Source organism: Psilocybe cubensis, chromosome 5 (assembly GCF_017499595.1).
Source record: "Psilocybe cubensis strain MGC-MH-2018 chromosome 5, whole genome shotgun sequence".
Taxonomy (NCBI): Eukaryota; Fungi; Basidiomycota; class Agaricomycetes; order Agaricales; family Agrocybaceae; genus Psilocybe; species Psilocybe cubensis.
The window spans coordinates 1,755,898-1,771,026 of NC_063003.1; the positions used below are offsets into that span (position 1 = coordinate 1,755,898).

Below are 15,129 nucleotides of genomic sequence, written 5' to 3' on the forward strand. Positions count from 1 at the left end.
GTCATTTCCCAGTCTGCAAACAATATAAACAGGGGATTCGCTTGGAATGTAATTCTCTGGCTTGACTAATAGCTCCTTGAGAGGAATGTCTGCTGGCAGGATTAGCTGATGCGTTTTCCCAACAGGATCGCTACTCACTTTCAGAACTAGGCAACGAACAAATTCCGTATTCAGTATGAGGTCGGACGTCAATTATTTTAGGAGGGTTAGGAGACGACAATAGGTCACGCAACGCCTATAGGAACATCAATATATCATTATTGAAATTCAATAATTACACACCTGGGGTTGGATCCGATGGCCAGTCTCACCAGGGACCCGTCCTTCATTGACCCAGTCTGGGATCGGTCCTCCACAAAATTGCACGTAATCTGTACTGGTTATAGACCTAAGAGCGTTGCTGGGATCACTGCAGGCGGTACATGTCACTTTTTTCTGACGTAGTTTTATAGTCCGGAATGGGGGAGAACCAAGAGCAGAAAAAAGCAGCATTGTGGGCGTCTGATCTAAAAACGAGCAAGGCACACTATGAATTAATTGTCTTAGGCTTCAAAGGAGAAAATAGTACCATTTGTGCCCAATATAATTTTGATAGTTTCTAATGCTTGCATGTTGCCAATTATTCCTGTAACAACACCGAGGACGCCCAGCTCTTCACAGCTGCCCACAGCATCCAGAGGGGGTGGTGTTGGGTACAAACATCGGTAGCATGGTCCTGTCGGTCCAAGATTATACACACAGAGCTGGCCCTCAAACTTTTGGGCAGCTCCGCTGACGAGAGGTTTGTTCAGTGCGACAGCCGCATCTGAAAGTAGGTATCGCGTGGCCGCATTATCGGTGCAGTCTAGGATAACATCATAAGGACGTAGCAGGGATAGCGCATTGTCTGCAGTTAGCGCAATAGTCATGACGTCTATATTAAGACCTGAATTCATTCTATTTGGAAAATAGCAGTATGAGCAGAGAATTTGGTGAAATAAATAAATAGATACCTTTTCAAAGCCAGGGCTGCAGATTCGGCTTTATACATCCCAAGAGTGTCTTCATTGTGAAGAATTTGCCGCTGTAGATTCGAAAGCTCGACGCGATCATGATCTACAATCCCTAGACGACCTAGACGCGAATTATTAAAAATAAGACCTTTGCGTTACACATTATTAACTCTTGCATACCAAGTCCTACAGCTCCAAGGTATTGAAGAGCTGGACATCCCAGACCTCCTGCACCGACAACGACAACAGAGGCTTGATGTAGCTTGATCTGTCCTTTTGCACAATATCATGGAAGGGAACTGTGGGGGAGTATGTGAGCGACAAGCGTACCGGGCAGGCCGAACCCATCTAGAATCATTTGACGACCATATCGTTGGTAGTTTTGTAAAGGGATGGTTGTGGTCATTGGAGAAGGATTTTAACAATTATTACATAATGAAAGCTCATTTGGGTACGCGTTGGACTTGGACGCGACTTGATTGTCCTGTTGTTTGCTGCGACCTATGAACCTAGTACCTCCAGAAGACACAAATTCCCTTGCCCACCACACAGGCATAAAGAAATTCCCGACACTGCAATACCCTGATATCTCTTCACGCGCAAAGTGGTCTGTGTCTTCTTACAAATTTGGGTTTGGCGCGGAATGCCTTCTGGATGGCGATCCTGACACTTTCTGGCAGTAAGCACATTGCTTTCGTTATTTTCTCTGGATTTATACAGTGTTCACTCCTTTTCCTTTTTGATTAGCTCGGATGGCCCTCAGCCGCATTATATTACCATTGAATTTCCCAGAAAAATGGCTATTCAAGTAAGAACGGAAGCCAACTTCAACAAAGCACTATTGCTGATAAATTATCCAGAAAATAAGCATTTACCTCAATTTCCCCCTCGACGACTCTTACACTCCATCTACATTGGCTATACGCGCTGGAACGGGCCTCAGTGACTTGCAAGATGTTCGCATCGTCACTTTAGATAAACCTGATGGTTGGATCACCTTCGATGTTTCATCCGAGCCAAATGAAGACGGTGATGGCCTGTAAGCTTTTCTGAATATTCTTTGGCCTATCTAAGTATTGGATTGTTCACAGCAACCCAGTTTATGCCTACGTTCTGCAAATTATTGTGGCTGCTAACCACATGAGTGGCAAAGATACCCATGTTCGCGGTTTACGCGTCCTCGGACCAATAGAGTGTGTTATTCACCTCGTTTTGCAAAATATACGTTTCTTACACCCGTTGATTAGCGAAAGCTCCGCTATCGATGATGACCCATTCCCATTCCAATCGCCTGCATTTAAAATGTATGAAACAATTCGGTAAGGAATGGCTATAGCATACTCTAATGTAACAAAGTTCTACAAAGCTGTATTATTATCCAATAAATCAAAATTGTATTATACAGATTAAAGAAGTAAAACGGGTTGATTATCTACCCAACGGTGGCTGATATGATGTAGGAAGGTGTTTGCTATTAGATTGAGGATATTGATAATGTTGCTCCGGATATCGCGGATATAATTGCGGCGGAGGTTCGTTTGTGGGGATTATATCTGGACGATGTTCATGGGCAGAGTTTCTATATTGGGTAGGATTGGATGAGGCAGCTGCTCCATTATGGGGCAGTGCATACCCAGGGGCATGTGCAGGAGTGGTGATATTCCAAGCTGGAGTTGACTGAGAATAATTCTATTGTCAATTACGTTCATGTATAATGCATTAATCAAAACTTGCCTGGGGTTTGTATGGTGATGAAGTGGAAGGAGGGGCACGATACTGAGGGTTCGGCACTCCATAATAGGGGTGTTGTTGGTCCGCATAGGTGGGTTGCGGACCAGGTGAGAAACCATGTTCGGAAGGTTGATAGTGACTGAATGATATCGTTGGCCGCCCTATGTTGGCTGATGGAGGTGGCGCATTCCTATACTGTGTTGGAAGTTTTTGCTGGTGTTGGGCATAGGATGGTCGAACATAAAAACTTTGTTGCTGAGGGGTGACGCCTCCTCTGTAATCTGGATAAGGTACATGGCGATCAGATTGTGAATTCATGTGTTGCTGTTGTGGATAAGGCCGATAGGGATGCGTTTGTGAAGGAGCAGCCATCTGGTGATGATGCGCGTTATTGTACATCTGCATGCTGTCTCTGTGGTAACTGTTTTGTTGGACTGCGCGACAGTTTTTGCAAATAAAGTCAACAGCGTCCCAATTCCGTCGAGGACGACCTGCCGCCTGATCTGCGCGGTCGTGGCAACGTATGTGTTGCCACTTAGAACATCTACCACAAGACATCATGGGAGTACCATCGTCCTAAACCGAGTTTATAAGTACATACACTTGTGATGGACAGAAACTACTCACCAGATTGATTCCTTGACGATGACAGATTTCACAGGATAACTCCCAGTCTTCCCCAGCAGGCGTCCGAGATCCACTACCGCTGTGATTCCCATTCTTTCCATTTGCAATATTTTGGCGATTAGCCTGATTGGCTTTAGCCTTGGCCTTGGCTTCTTGTGCACTTTTGGCTTTAGCTGCAGCTTGTTCCGCCGCCAGGTTTTCTTGCCTGAAGGGAAAAGATTTAAATGGTGTTTTGCAATCCAATTGAGATGAAAACATACGCCGTAAGAGCTTTTCGTGATTCTTCACGAGCCTCTCTTTCTTTCCTCCGTTGCTCTCTTGCATTTTCACGTTTAATGCGTTCCTCTTCTTCTTTCTGTTGCCTGGCTTCCAATCGTCGAGTACGACTGAACTTTTCTTCTTCTTCCTGCTTTCTTTTTGCAGCCAAACGAGCTTCTTCACGTTCGCTTTCCCTGATAGCAAGACGGGACGACCTCTTTCTGTGACTTAATGCTTCTTCCAGCTCGCGTTTCTTTTCAATTTCCTGGGGTAAAAATATGTAAGGAGATGCCAAACAGATACACAAAAATGTCTTACTCTGAGCTCATGGGTGATGGCCGGAACAATGTCATTAACCAAAAGTTTATAAAGGGCTTTCTCCGCATAGTACGTTGCATTTGCAAACCGTTCTGCTATATGCTCCCACTCAAATAATGTCACACAAAGCTAGCAAAGCGAGTCAGAATCTCGAAGGCGATATGTAATGTTATATCCTTACTGTCTCCCATTCTGTAAAGTCAGAGAAAGTATCCTCCACATTCACCTTCTCCTTTTCATTCATTTCATCTGCAGCTTGTGATACGGCACTTGTAGCCTCAATATTGATCGAGGCGGGTTCAGCAGGTTGCTCAACTTCCTCAACCTGATCTTCACCATGATCTTCGTCGGCATCGTCTTCACTGAGCTCTGTCAGATCACTTTCCTCGTCACTTTCTAAACCCGTTTTCAATACTTTAGCCGCAGAGGTGCGAGTTTTGGGTTTCACAGGGCTATTCAGCCACTCGTTTGGGATAGGTTGCCATTCATCTTCTTGACCTCTAAGCCTCGCGCTTGTCCGTGTACCAACTACCCGCGTAGCCATTCTAGAAGGTTGTTTAGCCGGGCTCTTGTTCGGTTTGGTAACTTCGCGACTAAGTTTTGCTAACTCTTTAGCTTGGAGATCAAGCCTGATTTTAGCCTGATCCTTGGCAGCGCGACTATGACGTCCAGATGATGAGGGAACATTGCTACTCGTGTTGGCCTCTTCCATGCGGGGGCGTTTCTTGGGGGGTGGATTGGATTTAGACGACGTCTTGGCCGCTTTTGAAGACGCCTTGTTATCAGCCACTTTGCCGGTGGGTCTCTTACGTTTTGATGCCTGGGTCTTTGGTGGTTTTGGCGGTACACGCTGGATCCAGAGTCGTTCGCCTATTAAAATCAGTATGGCTGGATATTGGCTATATTATTTACTCACCTCCAATAAACCAATAAGCATTGTGTTTACTGTCATAACCAATCGGTTCGACGCGCTATAATTCGAGTAAGTCTGTGTGGATGACACTTCAAGGAAGCAACAAACCCAAGAAGCTAGTTCATCGTCGCTTTTCATGATGGTTCGCAGCCTAATAGGATTTTGGAATTGCCATTCCACAAGGGTATGCAAAGACTCCAGTTTGGTAAGCACCGGAAGGTCAAACCAGTTCACAGATGGCTTTTGTTCCTCTTCTTCATTCTGTAACCCTTTCGCCGAAACAGAGGCTGACTTTGTGTTATTTAACACACTTGATTGACGGGAACCTTGCGCAGTCTCGGGTAATGGTGTGTCCGGATTGGTGTGTTCGAGAGAAACAGACTCCGCTTTGGGCGTTGAAGATTCTCCGTCGACCAACTCTTTTCCATTGATATCCTGACCCAACCGCTCAGCGGGCGCCAACTCTTGTAGCGCCAATTCTTTTTCCTCCTCCTTTGTACCCTTGTCTTCCCCCTTAGGTTCAGGTCCGAGGGGATTTGATGCAGGATCTCGTTTATTGTATTGCTTGCGCAGAGCAGTTTGCCAGTTTTCGGTGCTGTTGACAGATGGACGTTGAGTGCCACTACGACAGCAAGGAAAGGCAGACTTACGTGACTTTACGATCATAGGAAAGGGCGTATAGCAATTTCTGCATGATGCGAGATATTACTGTATTGGACTGGTGAACTAGATCTCTTTCAATATCCTAGAAAGCATAATTAGACAGGGGATAGAGTAAAAATGAATAACAAACGCACAGAAATAGTGACATCGTTCGTGTTAAATAGCTGGGCAAAAGTATAGTAAAACTGGCTGAAAGCTGCCCATCTCCACTGCTTCCGGAGCAACGTGAGGTTTTCCGAAATAGAATCATGGAGAGGCGGCGGGGATGAAGTGGTTATTGCTGTGTGTAGATTTGACGCGCGTGTTTGCGAGCGGCGGGGCATTTTCTTGATGGTAAAAACCAAGACGATGGGACCTAGTAAGCCGTATAAAATAAAGATATGCGTGTAGCAGAGATACGGAACAGGAACTGGAGAATATAGATGGTGGATGGAACCAACAAGGAGCCTCACAGTCACTTAAAGACAAAACCCTTCAACATTTCGTTGTCATGAATGATTCTTATGTAATACATGTTCCCACGGTGCAATTAATTCAACAACTCGGCCTCGATGAACGAGCACGCCTCCGACACCATTTCCTCTGTGCACTTGTGTCCCACTCCTTTCTGCAGAAATACCCTTTTGCTTCCATCTCCTACCTCTAATCTATCCACAAACTTTTCACTTGCCACCCAGGGAACCAGAGGATCTTTTTCGCCCGAGAGCACAAGGATCTTCTTACCCAAGAACGGATTCGCTGCTGTGATTGATGCGTATTCCTTCGACGCAGGATCGACCGACTTGATCAACTTGAAGAAACTGACAGGCATATACGGTGCTTCGAGAGATACCCCGCTCTCGTTGGCGCGGTATTTCATCAACTCCAAGTAATCCGGGCATCCAATAATAGGAATGCCGACAGTTATCCTAGGATCTGCGCCAGGGAATACTGAGTACATTGGTCATCAGATGTTCCTCTGAGATTACCTTGGCTCAGTGCTAGCCAACTTGAGTGCCCACCGAGGCTAATTCCAACCACTCCCCATGCGTCAACTTTGCACTCATCGTGAGGAAAGAGATATGTCGGTAAAAAATCACACAGGAAGGTGATATCTCGAGCCGTTCCCACTGGTACAATAGGATCAGCTTTGCTAGGAAGATATAGCCAACGGATGACAGACCTTGAATAGAGTACATATCCATTCTGTTTGCAACGAATCAATGGCAATCAAACCATGTCGTTCAGCTTAACCACTTACGCATGCAATTCATTTTTCTCCTGCCAGGTGTTGTTGGCTCTGACTTCAACTGTTCTTCCGCCATGATTGCGGTGGTCCTAGGTATAGTCAATCAATTGGCTATGACACAGTGAAGAAGGAAAAATATCGATATACCAGAGTTACGACATACAGTCCACGGCTTTTAGGGACATCCTTTTCTTTCTGCAACAAAGATGCTGCGAAAGATACAACATCCTCAGCAGAACCTTGTCGGCCATGCAGCAAAAAAACCACTGCTACGGACCCATCAGGTGCTCGGGAGGTTTTGAAAATAGTCGTCTGGATCCCTCCAATTGTAAAGCTTTGTTTGACAACAGAAACAGACATGAGCGTAAAATGCCAAGTTACAAGTCAAAGATTGTGTAGTATGTTCAAGCAATCACCCTGGGATGACTTGGAATGGTTGGATTAAGAGTGTTTGATGATTAATCAAACAAAAGCATGGTCTAAAAATATATGGTAACTGATGTAGACGAAACTCTAGAGAAAAAGAATGTGCAGCAACTCGATATTACCATCGGTCTCCTCCGCCACCTCCTCCGCGGCCGCCGTAACCGCTATCATAACCACCGCCACCACCACCATATCGGTTATAACCACCCCCTCCGCCTCCCCCACGGCCACGTCCACCACCTCCGTAGCGTCCTAATTACACATTTAGCGATCATTGCAAGGGATGGATAAGAGGGAAGAAATGCATACCACGTCCACCCCCACCACCGCCATATGAAGCCATTTCTTCTAGTTGAGGGGGCACAACGGCTTTTGCTTCTCTAAGGATGCTGATCAATTCTCTAGCACTCTTGGAGTTGTCTGTCGTGAAGTAAGTATATGAGATGCCCTTCATGCCTGCACGCTAAAGAAAGACGCATCAGAAACAGGACAATAGAAGAGCAATACAAACGTACGCCAGTACGACCAATGCGATGTATATAATCTTCGCAGTTGTTAGGGAAGTCATAGTTCTGAAAAAGAGGATGAGTAATTAATAGGACAAGACAACCCAACCCGATGAACTTACGATCACATATCCTACATCCTTCACATCTACGTAATGAATAATGCCAAGGTGAAGAAGTGTGTATCATAATACAGGTTTTTGATCATGCGCGAGACAAACAGAACATGGAGAGAAAGACATGAAATGCGTCAATACAAGTCATTGGATGAGAAACAAAGCGTTTCAAGCAAAACGTCCTAGCATCCACATCACTGAGAAAACTCAAGGACACCATGACCACAAAGTTGATCACGGATCTAGGAATCCAGAATAGAAGCAGGTTGATGATACGCATCGTGAAAACTGGGTTCCGAAAAGAAACCTTTTCGTGCCTCAAAAACAGAAGGTTCCCCGAAAGTCCGTGACCACAGCGAGCAGCAAACCAAGAAACTACAGAGGAAGAGTTTGTTGGTCGGTCCCCATCCAGACTCCAGAAATATGGGAGAATAAATGGGTAGCTTTTGCGCAAGGTCAGAGGGCCCAGTTCCAAAGTACCAGTTGTTGATTTGGCACTAAACCTGTCCGGTTCCGGATACACGCCGTCCACGATGGCAGAGATCCACTGGACATGCTGGATGATGCATCTACTGATTTGAATTTCCCAAGCCTGACGCCTGGAAAAGAAAAATCTTGGAAATGAACCCAGTAAGTGTACTCAGAGGATTACGCCTTTCAAGACAATGGCTGGCCTTGGTGACATGGATGCAAACAGAAGCGCTGATGCATGAGAACACTTATCAAAAGACGACGTACCAAGACCACGAGAAGCAACATCTGTGGCAATGAGTATGGGGGATCGGCCTGCTTTGAATTCACCAAGAACCCAATCTCGTTCCCGCCTGAAAAAGGTAACATTGATCACACGCACGCTGACGGAAAACAAAAAACCTACTGTTCTTTGTCTCCATGAATGGCAAGTGCTGGCCATCCATCTTGACGCAGATACTTCGTGATATCGTCCGCAACACGTTTGGTCGCGACAAAGATAAGAACTTTGGCGTTTTCCGCGCTAATTTGATCAAGGTGCTTGATTAGCTTGTTACGCTTTTCGAAATCACTGACGACCTCGACAATTTGCTGGATGTTATGATTGGCAGTCAGCTCTGTAGAACCAATGTTGACCTGGATCATATCCTTGAGGAAGTCCTAGAAATAAAGATTAGAACAAATTGAAGGTATGCATAATCCCAGTACTGACGTTGGCAAGCTTTTGGACGTCTTTTGGCCATGTAGCACTGAACATGAGAGTCTGACGATCTGGACGGATCTGGCTGACAATTTTACGAATTTGAGGCTCGAAACCCATGTCCAGCATGCGGTCAGCCTCGTCCATGACCAAGTAAGTAACACGCCTTAGATTGGTCTTTTGGGTCTCCAGCATATCAATGAGGCGACCTGGAGTGGCAATGACAATCTCGACACCGCGCTGAAGGTCACGAATCTGAGGTCCCTTGGGTGCTCCACCGTAGATAGCGGTGTTTCTGATACGGGAGTTAGATCTGTGAAGAGGGTATTGAGTTACACAATAATCATGAGCAAACAAAGAAACCTTACCCGAATTTTGTGCACTCTTGCTGGATTTGCACTGCCAACTCTCTGGTTGGTGCAAGAACAAGAGCTATAGGACCATCCCCGGGGGCAAGCAATGGCTGACTAAAGTATTGCCATTTTATTAGAAATATGAAATCAGGAAGCAGATATAAGAAAAAACCAACGCATTGATGTGTAACATGGCCGGAAGGGCGAAGGATATTGTCTTTCCAGAGCCCGTTTGGGATATAGCGACGACGTCTCGGCCACTGAGTGCCATTGGCCAAGCTTGACATTGGATTGGAGTAGGCGCATCGAACCCTTGTGCGCGGATGGAGGTCATAAGGTATTCCGGGAATCCAACCTCGTCAAAAGAGGTCACTGGCCTAGGAACGTTGCGGCCTTGAACCTATCCTAACAATTAACTATCGAATCAGGAAAGCTATTGATGAATAAAACGCACCTTCATTTCTTTGGCACGTTTAAATTCATTGATCTCTTGCTCGCTGCGAGCTGTAACCCGTGGATCTTCTATATAGAAGTTTTTCTCGAAATGTGTCAACTTGGTGCTCTGCCAATCCACTGAGCGCAGCCCGCCGCCGAGGTTGGACATCTTGTCGTCGTAACCACCACCCCAGCCTCCACCTCCACCTCCACCTCCATATCCACCGCCTCCACCATATCCTCCTCCACCATGATATCCACCGTAGCTCTGAAGAATATTATTATAGGGATTATTGAAAGCAGGTAAGATGGACTCACCATTGTGTTGATTTGGCAAAGGGAGAAGGGGAAAAACGTGTAAACGGTCAAGAATGAAGAGGGAAAATGGATGTTTTTTTTCTTTGGGTGGTGATGTAAACACCAACAAACAAGGACTGCCACAATCAGCTCCGTCATGTTCTAGCAATCATACACCATATGTTCAAGTATATTCAGCAAGCGTCATAATTTGGCCGTGGTATACAAATCCTAGTCAGTAAAGTCTAATGTGCTCTCGACATAAAACCAAAAAATAGAAAAAAAATAGACAACTACATCGCGATACATCCACTCGCCCGCCTTCTCCGTCCCCTTGAAGGATCCGCTGGGTATCTTATTCGCATCTGTCTCAGCAATTCTTCAAATACTTCTGCGACATGCCAATTTCTTTTTGCTGATGTTTCGTAGAAAGGTAATTCCCACCGCGAAGCCAGCGTCTGAATTGTTGCGCGCTGAACTTCTCTTTCATTCACTAAATCAAGTTTTGTGCCGACGATTACAATAGGCGCTGTCTGCCATTAATTAATTCTCCATACTGGCTAAACTTGAGTATTCTGGACGCACTGTATCGCCTCCTTTGATCCTCAGGATTTGCTTTCGCAAGTTATCGACTTCCTGAAGGCTAGCTTCTTGCGTCAAACTACAAATCACATATATGTGTTTTAATGAGTTTCAGGGTATATGTGGCCCTTCAGGTGGATTTTGTTCGTACCTAAACACAAGAACGAACCCACGACCCGACTGTGGACGGTCAGTAAGATATCTGGCCTCATAATTAAATGTCTAACCTTGATGTAAACTTCATTGAGAGAAGTAAACTGTTCTGCACCGGCTGTATCAAGAACTTCGAGCTGTCCGACGAGGGTCAATACCTCAGTGACAATATATCATTGTAATTCAAGCGAGCGCATTCATACCGAATCAAGTTGTCCGTCCACCGTGATCGTTCTCCGATATTCCTCTATAACTTTTATCAAGGCCCGACGTCAACATCACGCAAGAGGCTCTCTGACCTTCAATTGTTGGGTCGTAATTCTCGACAAAGACGTCTTGGATGAAACGAACTGCAGAACGCGGTTAAGGAACGTAACGGCATTCTATTCAATAGTGGCTTCTTACCAGTCAGTGCTGATTTCCCAACACCTCCGGCTTTTGCAAAGTCATTAAAGGTGGCACACCGAACTTTTGGAATCACACTACCTCCAAGAACTACCACATTAAATTGCCTCATTGCTATAACGTGGAAGCCGATTAGTTTGTTGGTTAGGGGTATTGCATTTGTCTCTCACTTGACACGGATTCGATACCAGCTATAACTCGAAATGAACCTCAAAAGTAAAGGATTGTCGAATCGAGTCTCTGCATGGCTTGCCGTGAGAGTCCAGGCTGGGTGTGTACATGATCAGCGAGAGAATCTCTATCCCGGGTGTCTGCTGTTGCTTACACTATCAATCATTCTCATATATTTCAAACTTATTGCAATTCAAGTCAGGGTTGTGTCAATGGCATTAATTTATAACTACCAATACCATATACATCTCAGGTACAATTATTAGATATCGTTTCGCTACGCAGATGCCTTGGTAGCTTCTTCTGTGTGTTCAGCATTATCCGAAGTCCGCTCCACCTCTGCACCCTTTCGAGGAACAGGTTCTTTTTTGGCAGCAGCGTTGGCAAAGCTCAGAGTTGGACGGACATTGGGTACCAATGACGGGGCGGGTGGCTTAGCAACAGATGCTTTCGGCTGTGAGGTTGCATTTACAGGAGGGGTTTGAGGTCGGCTCAGCTGGCTTCTCTCGATACCGGTGCGAGAAGTCGATCTCGACATAGAAAACTTTTCTTGGTGTGCCTCACGTTCCCGCTCAAGCCGTTCGGCCACTTCCTTGTCACGGCTACTGACATCAACAGGGCTTCTCGATTGTCAGGAACGTTGTGATCAAGATGAAACTTAAACTTACCGCGCAGCGCCAAAAGGGTTTGATTTTGGGTTGCCTGACGTGGGAGGAGTAGGCCCCATCTTGGGAGATGACAAAGGACTGGGAGAAACAGATGCACTTCCAGACCTAGGCAAGAGTTCTAATTTTTTGCGCGCTAACTGGGGGGTTGGTGGCGTCGAGTTGTTAGCTGTAGAAGAATCAGAGAATCAGTCGTTGATAAGTAAATGAACGACGTGTCACTGACGGGAGACGCCTTTGGGGCCACGGGCAGAGCTTCTCCAGTCACCCTCATCTGCATGAGTCTCTTTTGGAGGACCCATATCATTCCTTACTCTATGCGTGGATGACCTAGTGGAAGAATCTTCGTGTGGTCCATTTGAAGACGCCTTGAATTTAGCACCAATAGTCCATGTTTCTTCTTTATCGGCAGCTCCAGACTGAGCTTCGGGGGTAAGGAAACCTGAGCCTTTACGCTTGAAAGGTGGAGGATCGGCCTCAGCAACCCTCGGTGGACGGTTAGAGCGCCATTGATCAACATTGTCCGACACGCTGGGTGGTTGTCGGTCGGCGCCGGGGCCGCCATGCCTATCACCAGATGGTCCGTCAAATCGACGTCTGGAAGCGTCTCGTGAATTAGGGAGATCTGGAAGTGGGCCATCCCTACGCCATGGATTGTCAAATTTGGCATTGTCTTCTGAGGCTGCCCCAAACCCTCTTTCTTTGGCTGTAGCTTCGTTAAAACTTGGATACCATAATTTTTGGTGGACGTACGTGGCTCCGCGACACTGACACGAATTGTTCTACCAGAAAAATTCTAAGAGACCAATGATTTAGCCACAATTAGCAAGTAAAAAAACAAGGACACACCGAACCGGTTTTTCCCAGCGCCTCCTTTAAGCCATCTAAATCTTCGAACTCAATGTACCCAAAACCCTTCGGCTTTTCATCCTTATCTCTGATGATTTTGACGGATTTCGTCTGAGTGGGTATTATATGGGTACTATAGTCTGTTAATATGTAACGGAAACTTACCTTAATACCGGAGAAAAAAGACTCCAATTCCGACTCCGTCAAATCAAAAGCGAGGTTGCCCACAAACGCAGTAAAAGGAGGCTGAGTTGGTAAAGGAACATCTTCTCTAGGAGGTGCGCTTTGGCGATCCGCTATCGGATAGGTTCAGATTCAATATTACGGATACTTTAAGGAAGAACTTGCGTCGTGAGCTCAAAAAATCGTCTCTTCTGCCATATCGGTCCCCGGAAGATTCCTCTTCAATTCTAGGTGCCGCTGAAAAAATTATGAGCAAAAGGATTGAATAAGAGTCGAGAATACATACGAGCATTAGGGAGGGATTCCATTTCGTCCGCCCATGACCCCAACGCTGGAAGAATGGCGATAAGCGAAAAGTGGGTCGAAATGGGTACAACCTGACCACTCACTGCTATCACCTAGAAACTCATTTAAAGAGATTTTTTTAGATTTCTTGGGAGCTGTAAAGTGATCAGAGAATACTTAAGATATTTACAATAAGCAGTACTAACCCATATTCTAATTTTCAACAACGGTGAAGAGAACAACGGTTTGACAACAGTAAATAGAATGCGATTTTTCGAGTGACTTTGCGCTAGTTTGGCTGTGGCGTGAGCCTGGACGGTAATGTTACGTAACAGGCGGTCATTGTGCTGAACAGTCGGGCCGAGAGTTGGTCCGAACCTGGCCCAAACAGTGACATAGTGTTGCCGCCAAAGCGCAGCTGCACTCTGTTTTTTTTATTCTCCAACACACTTTACAACGCAACAAAGTCGGAGTGAAGTGCAAAGTGTGCTATAAAATAACTCACTTGTAGATACAATTTTTCTTGTGATAAAATAAAAGATAAGCAGAAGTTGTGAAAGGTAAGAGTAAGAATACATCTGGAAACTTGATTTTGTGCAGTAGCTGCACAGCAATATTACATATAGGTGCAACAATAGGGTATACTATTTAGAACACTTGTAAAAAAAAGAAGTTGGATAAGCTATTGATGGTTGAAAAGCAATATGAACCAAAATTCTATTGGGAGAGCAGCTACTAATTTGGAACAGATGATTATAAAGCTGCTATGCATAAGGTACAAAGACTTATGATGGAATCCCAAGGATAAGCAGCAGTTTTAAAAAGAGGTATCATAGTACAAATTGCAAGACAATACATCACTATGGAAACAGTACTAAAAGGTCCGTCAATAGAAGCACAAACAATGTGGTATGGGTATATTATTAAAAGTAAAAAGTGAGGAATAAGCTATATTAATGATGAATTAATCAAAGACAAGCTAGCCATGATGTGCCATATGTATACGCTATGGAATAATGAGTAAGAAAATAACAAAAAACAATGGACTTCATACTAAAGAAGAAAATAAACTTAGATACAGATTATAACTGTTAAAACCAACAACTTTTGAAATCATGTTTTTCCCTTCATAATGTTTGGATTTCAGAGGCAAGTGGGTTGCAGTAGCTTGAATGGACAGAGTGAATGAATTTTTTTTTTAAACCAGTTAATAGAAATACTGAAAAAAGGAGGGCAACCACTATCATTAACAAAGTGGAAAAGCCAGATTCAAGGTCATAAAAACAATCATATCTTCAATACTATGAATGAAAAAAGATCAATGAATTTTTTGGAGGTAATGACGGAATAAAAAATGTAAACAGAGACAGATAAATGTAAAAATAACTGTTATAAAATATATTGAATTGAACTATGATATATGAAATATAAATATACAAGAACTTAAAACAAAGCCATATGGCATACAATATATAAATACTGTAAATCTATTTAGCAGAAGTGTGTCAAAATTGTATAAAAGACAAAAAAAGTGTCCACAGAAAAAATTGCTTATATTGCGGCAAATGCCAGTGAAATGTCTTGTTTGGGGTGATGGTGCAATTCCCAAGCAATAGGCTGCAACATTTGTGTTTGTCACTGAGAGGAAAGCAAAGTTATTATCACTCTTCACAGAACAGCACAAGCTTTGAAATAGATATGATAAATAGGTAGTATGCACAGTGTTGTACACTAGTTGTAATTATAAAGAGGCTATTTCACCTCTAATTTACAAATACAAGTACATAAGAGCGCTTGTCAAA

The 15,129-nt window shown here is 44.5% G+C and overlaps 7 protein-coding genes across 7 annotated transcripts; 1 reads left to right on the forward strand and 6 right to left on the reverse strand.

Annotated features, from left to right (window-relative positions):
- Positions 1-542: 542 nt before the first annotated feature.
- On the reverse strand, positions 543-1,398 carry JR316_0006047 (Adenylyltransferase and sulfurtransferase MOCS3-2; the record flags this gene model as incomplete). The annotated part of the gene is made up of 4 exons (XM_047891796.1): positions 543-936; positions 993-1,113; positions 1,173-1,265; positions 1,323-1,398. The coding sequence occupies 4 exons, from the start codon at positions 1,396-1,398 to the stop codon at positions 543-545; spliced, it is 684 nt and encodes a 227-aa protein (XP_047749145.1).
- A 97-nt stretch (positions 1,399-1,495) lies between these two features.
- JR316_0006048 (Anaphase-promoting complex subunit 10) lies at positions 1,496-2,315 on the forward strand (the record flags this gene model as incomplete). Its single annotated transcript, XM_047891797.1, has 5 exons — positions 1,496-1,671; positions 1,740-1,800; positions 1,853-2,031; positions 2,084-2,185; positions 2,240-2,315. 5 exons carry the CDS (start codon positions 1,496-1,498, stop codon positions 2,313-2,315), a joined length of 594 nt encoding a protein of 197 aa, XP_047749146.1.
- Positions 2,316-2,420: 105 nt separating this feature from the next.
- On the reverse strand, positions 2,421-5,825 carry JR316_0006049 (uncharacterized protein; the record flags this gene model as incomplete). The annotated part of the gene is made up of 10 exons (XM_047891798.1): positions 2,421-2,659; positions 2,723-3,299; positions 3,351-3,555; positions 3,611-3,873; positions 3,927-4,055; positions 4,108-4,796; positions 4,843-4,897; positions 4,948-5,434; positions 5,490-5,584; positions 5,637-5,825. The coding sequence occupies 10 exons, from the start codon at positions 5,823-5,825 to the stop codon at positions 2,421-2,423; spliced, it is 2,928 nt and encodes a 975-aa protein (XP_047749147.1).
- A 206-nt stretch (positions 5,826-6,031) lies between these two features.
- On the reverse strand, positions 6,032-7,090 carry JR316_0006050 (uncharacterized protein; the record flags this gene model as incomplete). Its single annotated transcript, XM_047891799.1, has 5 exons — positions 6,032-6,417; positions 6,471-6,611; positions 6,665-6,687; positions 6,743-6,819; positions 6,878-7,090. 5 exons carry the CDS (start codon positions 7,088-7,090, stop codon positions 6,032-6,034), a joined length of 840 nt encoding a protein of 279 aa, XP_047749148.1.
- A 337-nt stretch (positions 7,091-7,427) lies between these two features.
- On the reverse strand, positions 7,428-10,058 carry JR316_0006051 (ATP-dependent RNA helicase dbp2; the record flags this gene model as incomplete). Its single annotated transcript, XM_047891800.1, has 10 exons — positions 7,428-7,619; positions 7,672-7,728; positions 7,785-7,810; positions 8,517-8,602; positions 8,656-8,909; positions 8,962-9,262; positions 9,318-9,416; positions 9,479-9,702; positions 9,757-10,005; positions 10,056-10,058. 10 exons carry the CDS (start codon positions 10,056-10,058, stop codon positions 7,428-7,430), a joined length of 1,491 nt encoding a protein of 496 aa, XP_047749149.1.
- A 269-nt stretch (positions 10,059-10,327) lies between these two features.
- Positions 10,328-11,286, reverse strand: JR316_0006052 (Ras-related protein Rap-1; the record flags this gene model as incomplete). Its single annotated transcript, XM_047891801.1, has 8 exons — positions 10,328-10,567; positions 10,620-10,695; positions 10,768-10,796; positions 10,844-10,906; positions 10,973-11,016; positions 11,069-11,119; positions 11,175-11,204; positions 11,256-11,286. The coding sequence occupies 8 exons, from the start codon at positions 11,284-11,286 to the stop codon at positions 10,328-10,330; spliced, it is 564 nt and encodes a 187-aa protein (XP_047749150.1).
- Positions 11,287-11,622: 336 nt separating this feature from the next.
- JR316_0006053 (putative eukaryotic translation initiation factor 4H) lies at positions 11,623-13,724 on the reverse strand (the record flags this gene model as incomplete). Its single annotated transcript, XM_047891802.1, has 10 exons — positions 11,623-11,965; positions 12,014-12,179; positions 12,237-12,716; positions 12,764-12,806; positions 12,860-12,970; positions 13,025-13,142; positions 13,204-13,279; positions 13,329-13,373; positions 13,432-13,482; positions 13,706-13,724. 10 exons carry the CDS (start codon positions 13,722-13,724, stop codon positions 11,623-11,625), a joined length of 1,452 nt encoding a protein of 483 aa, XP_047749151.1.
- Between the last annotated feature and the right edge of the window lie 1,405 nt (positions 13,725-15,129).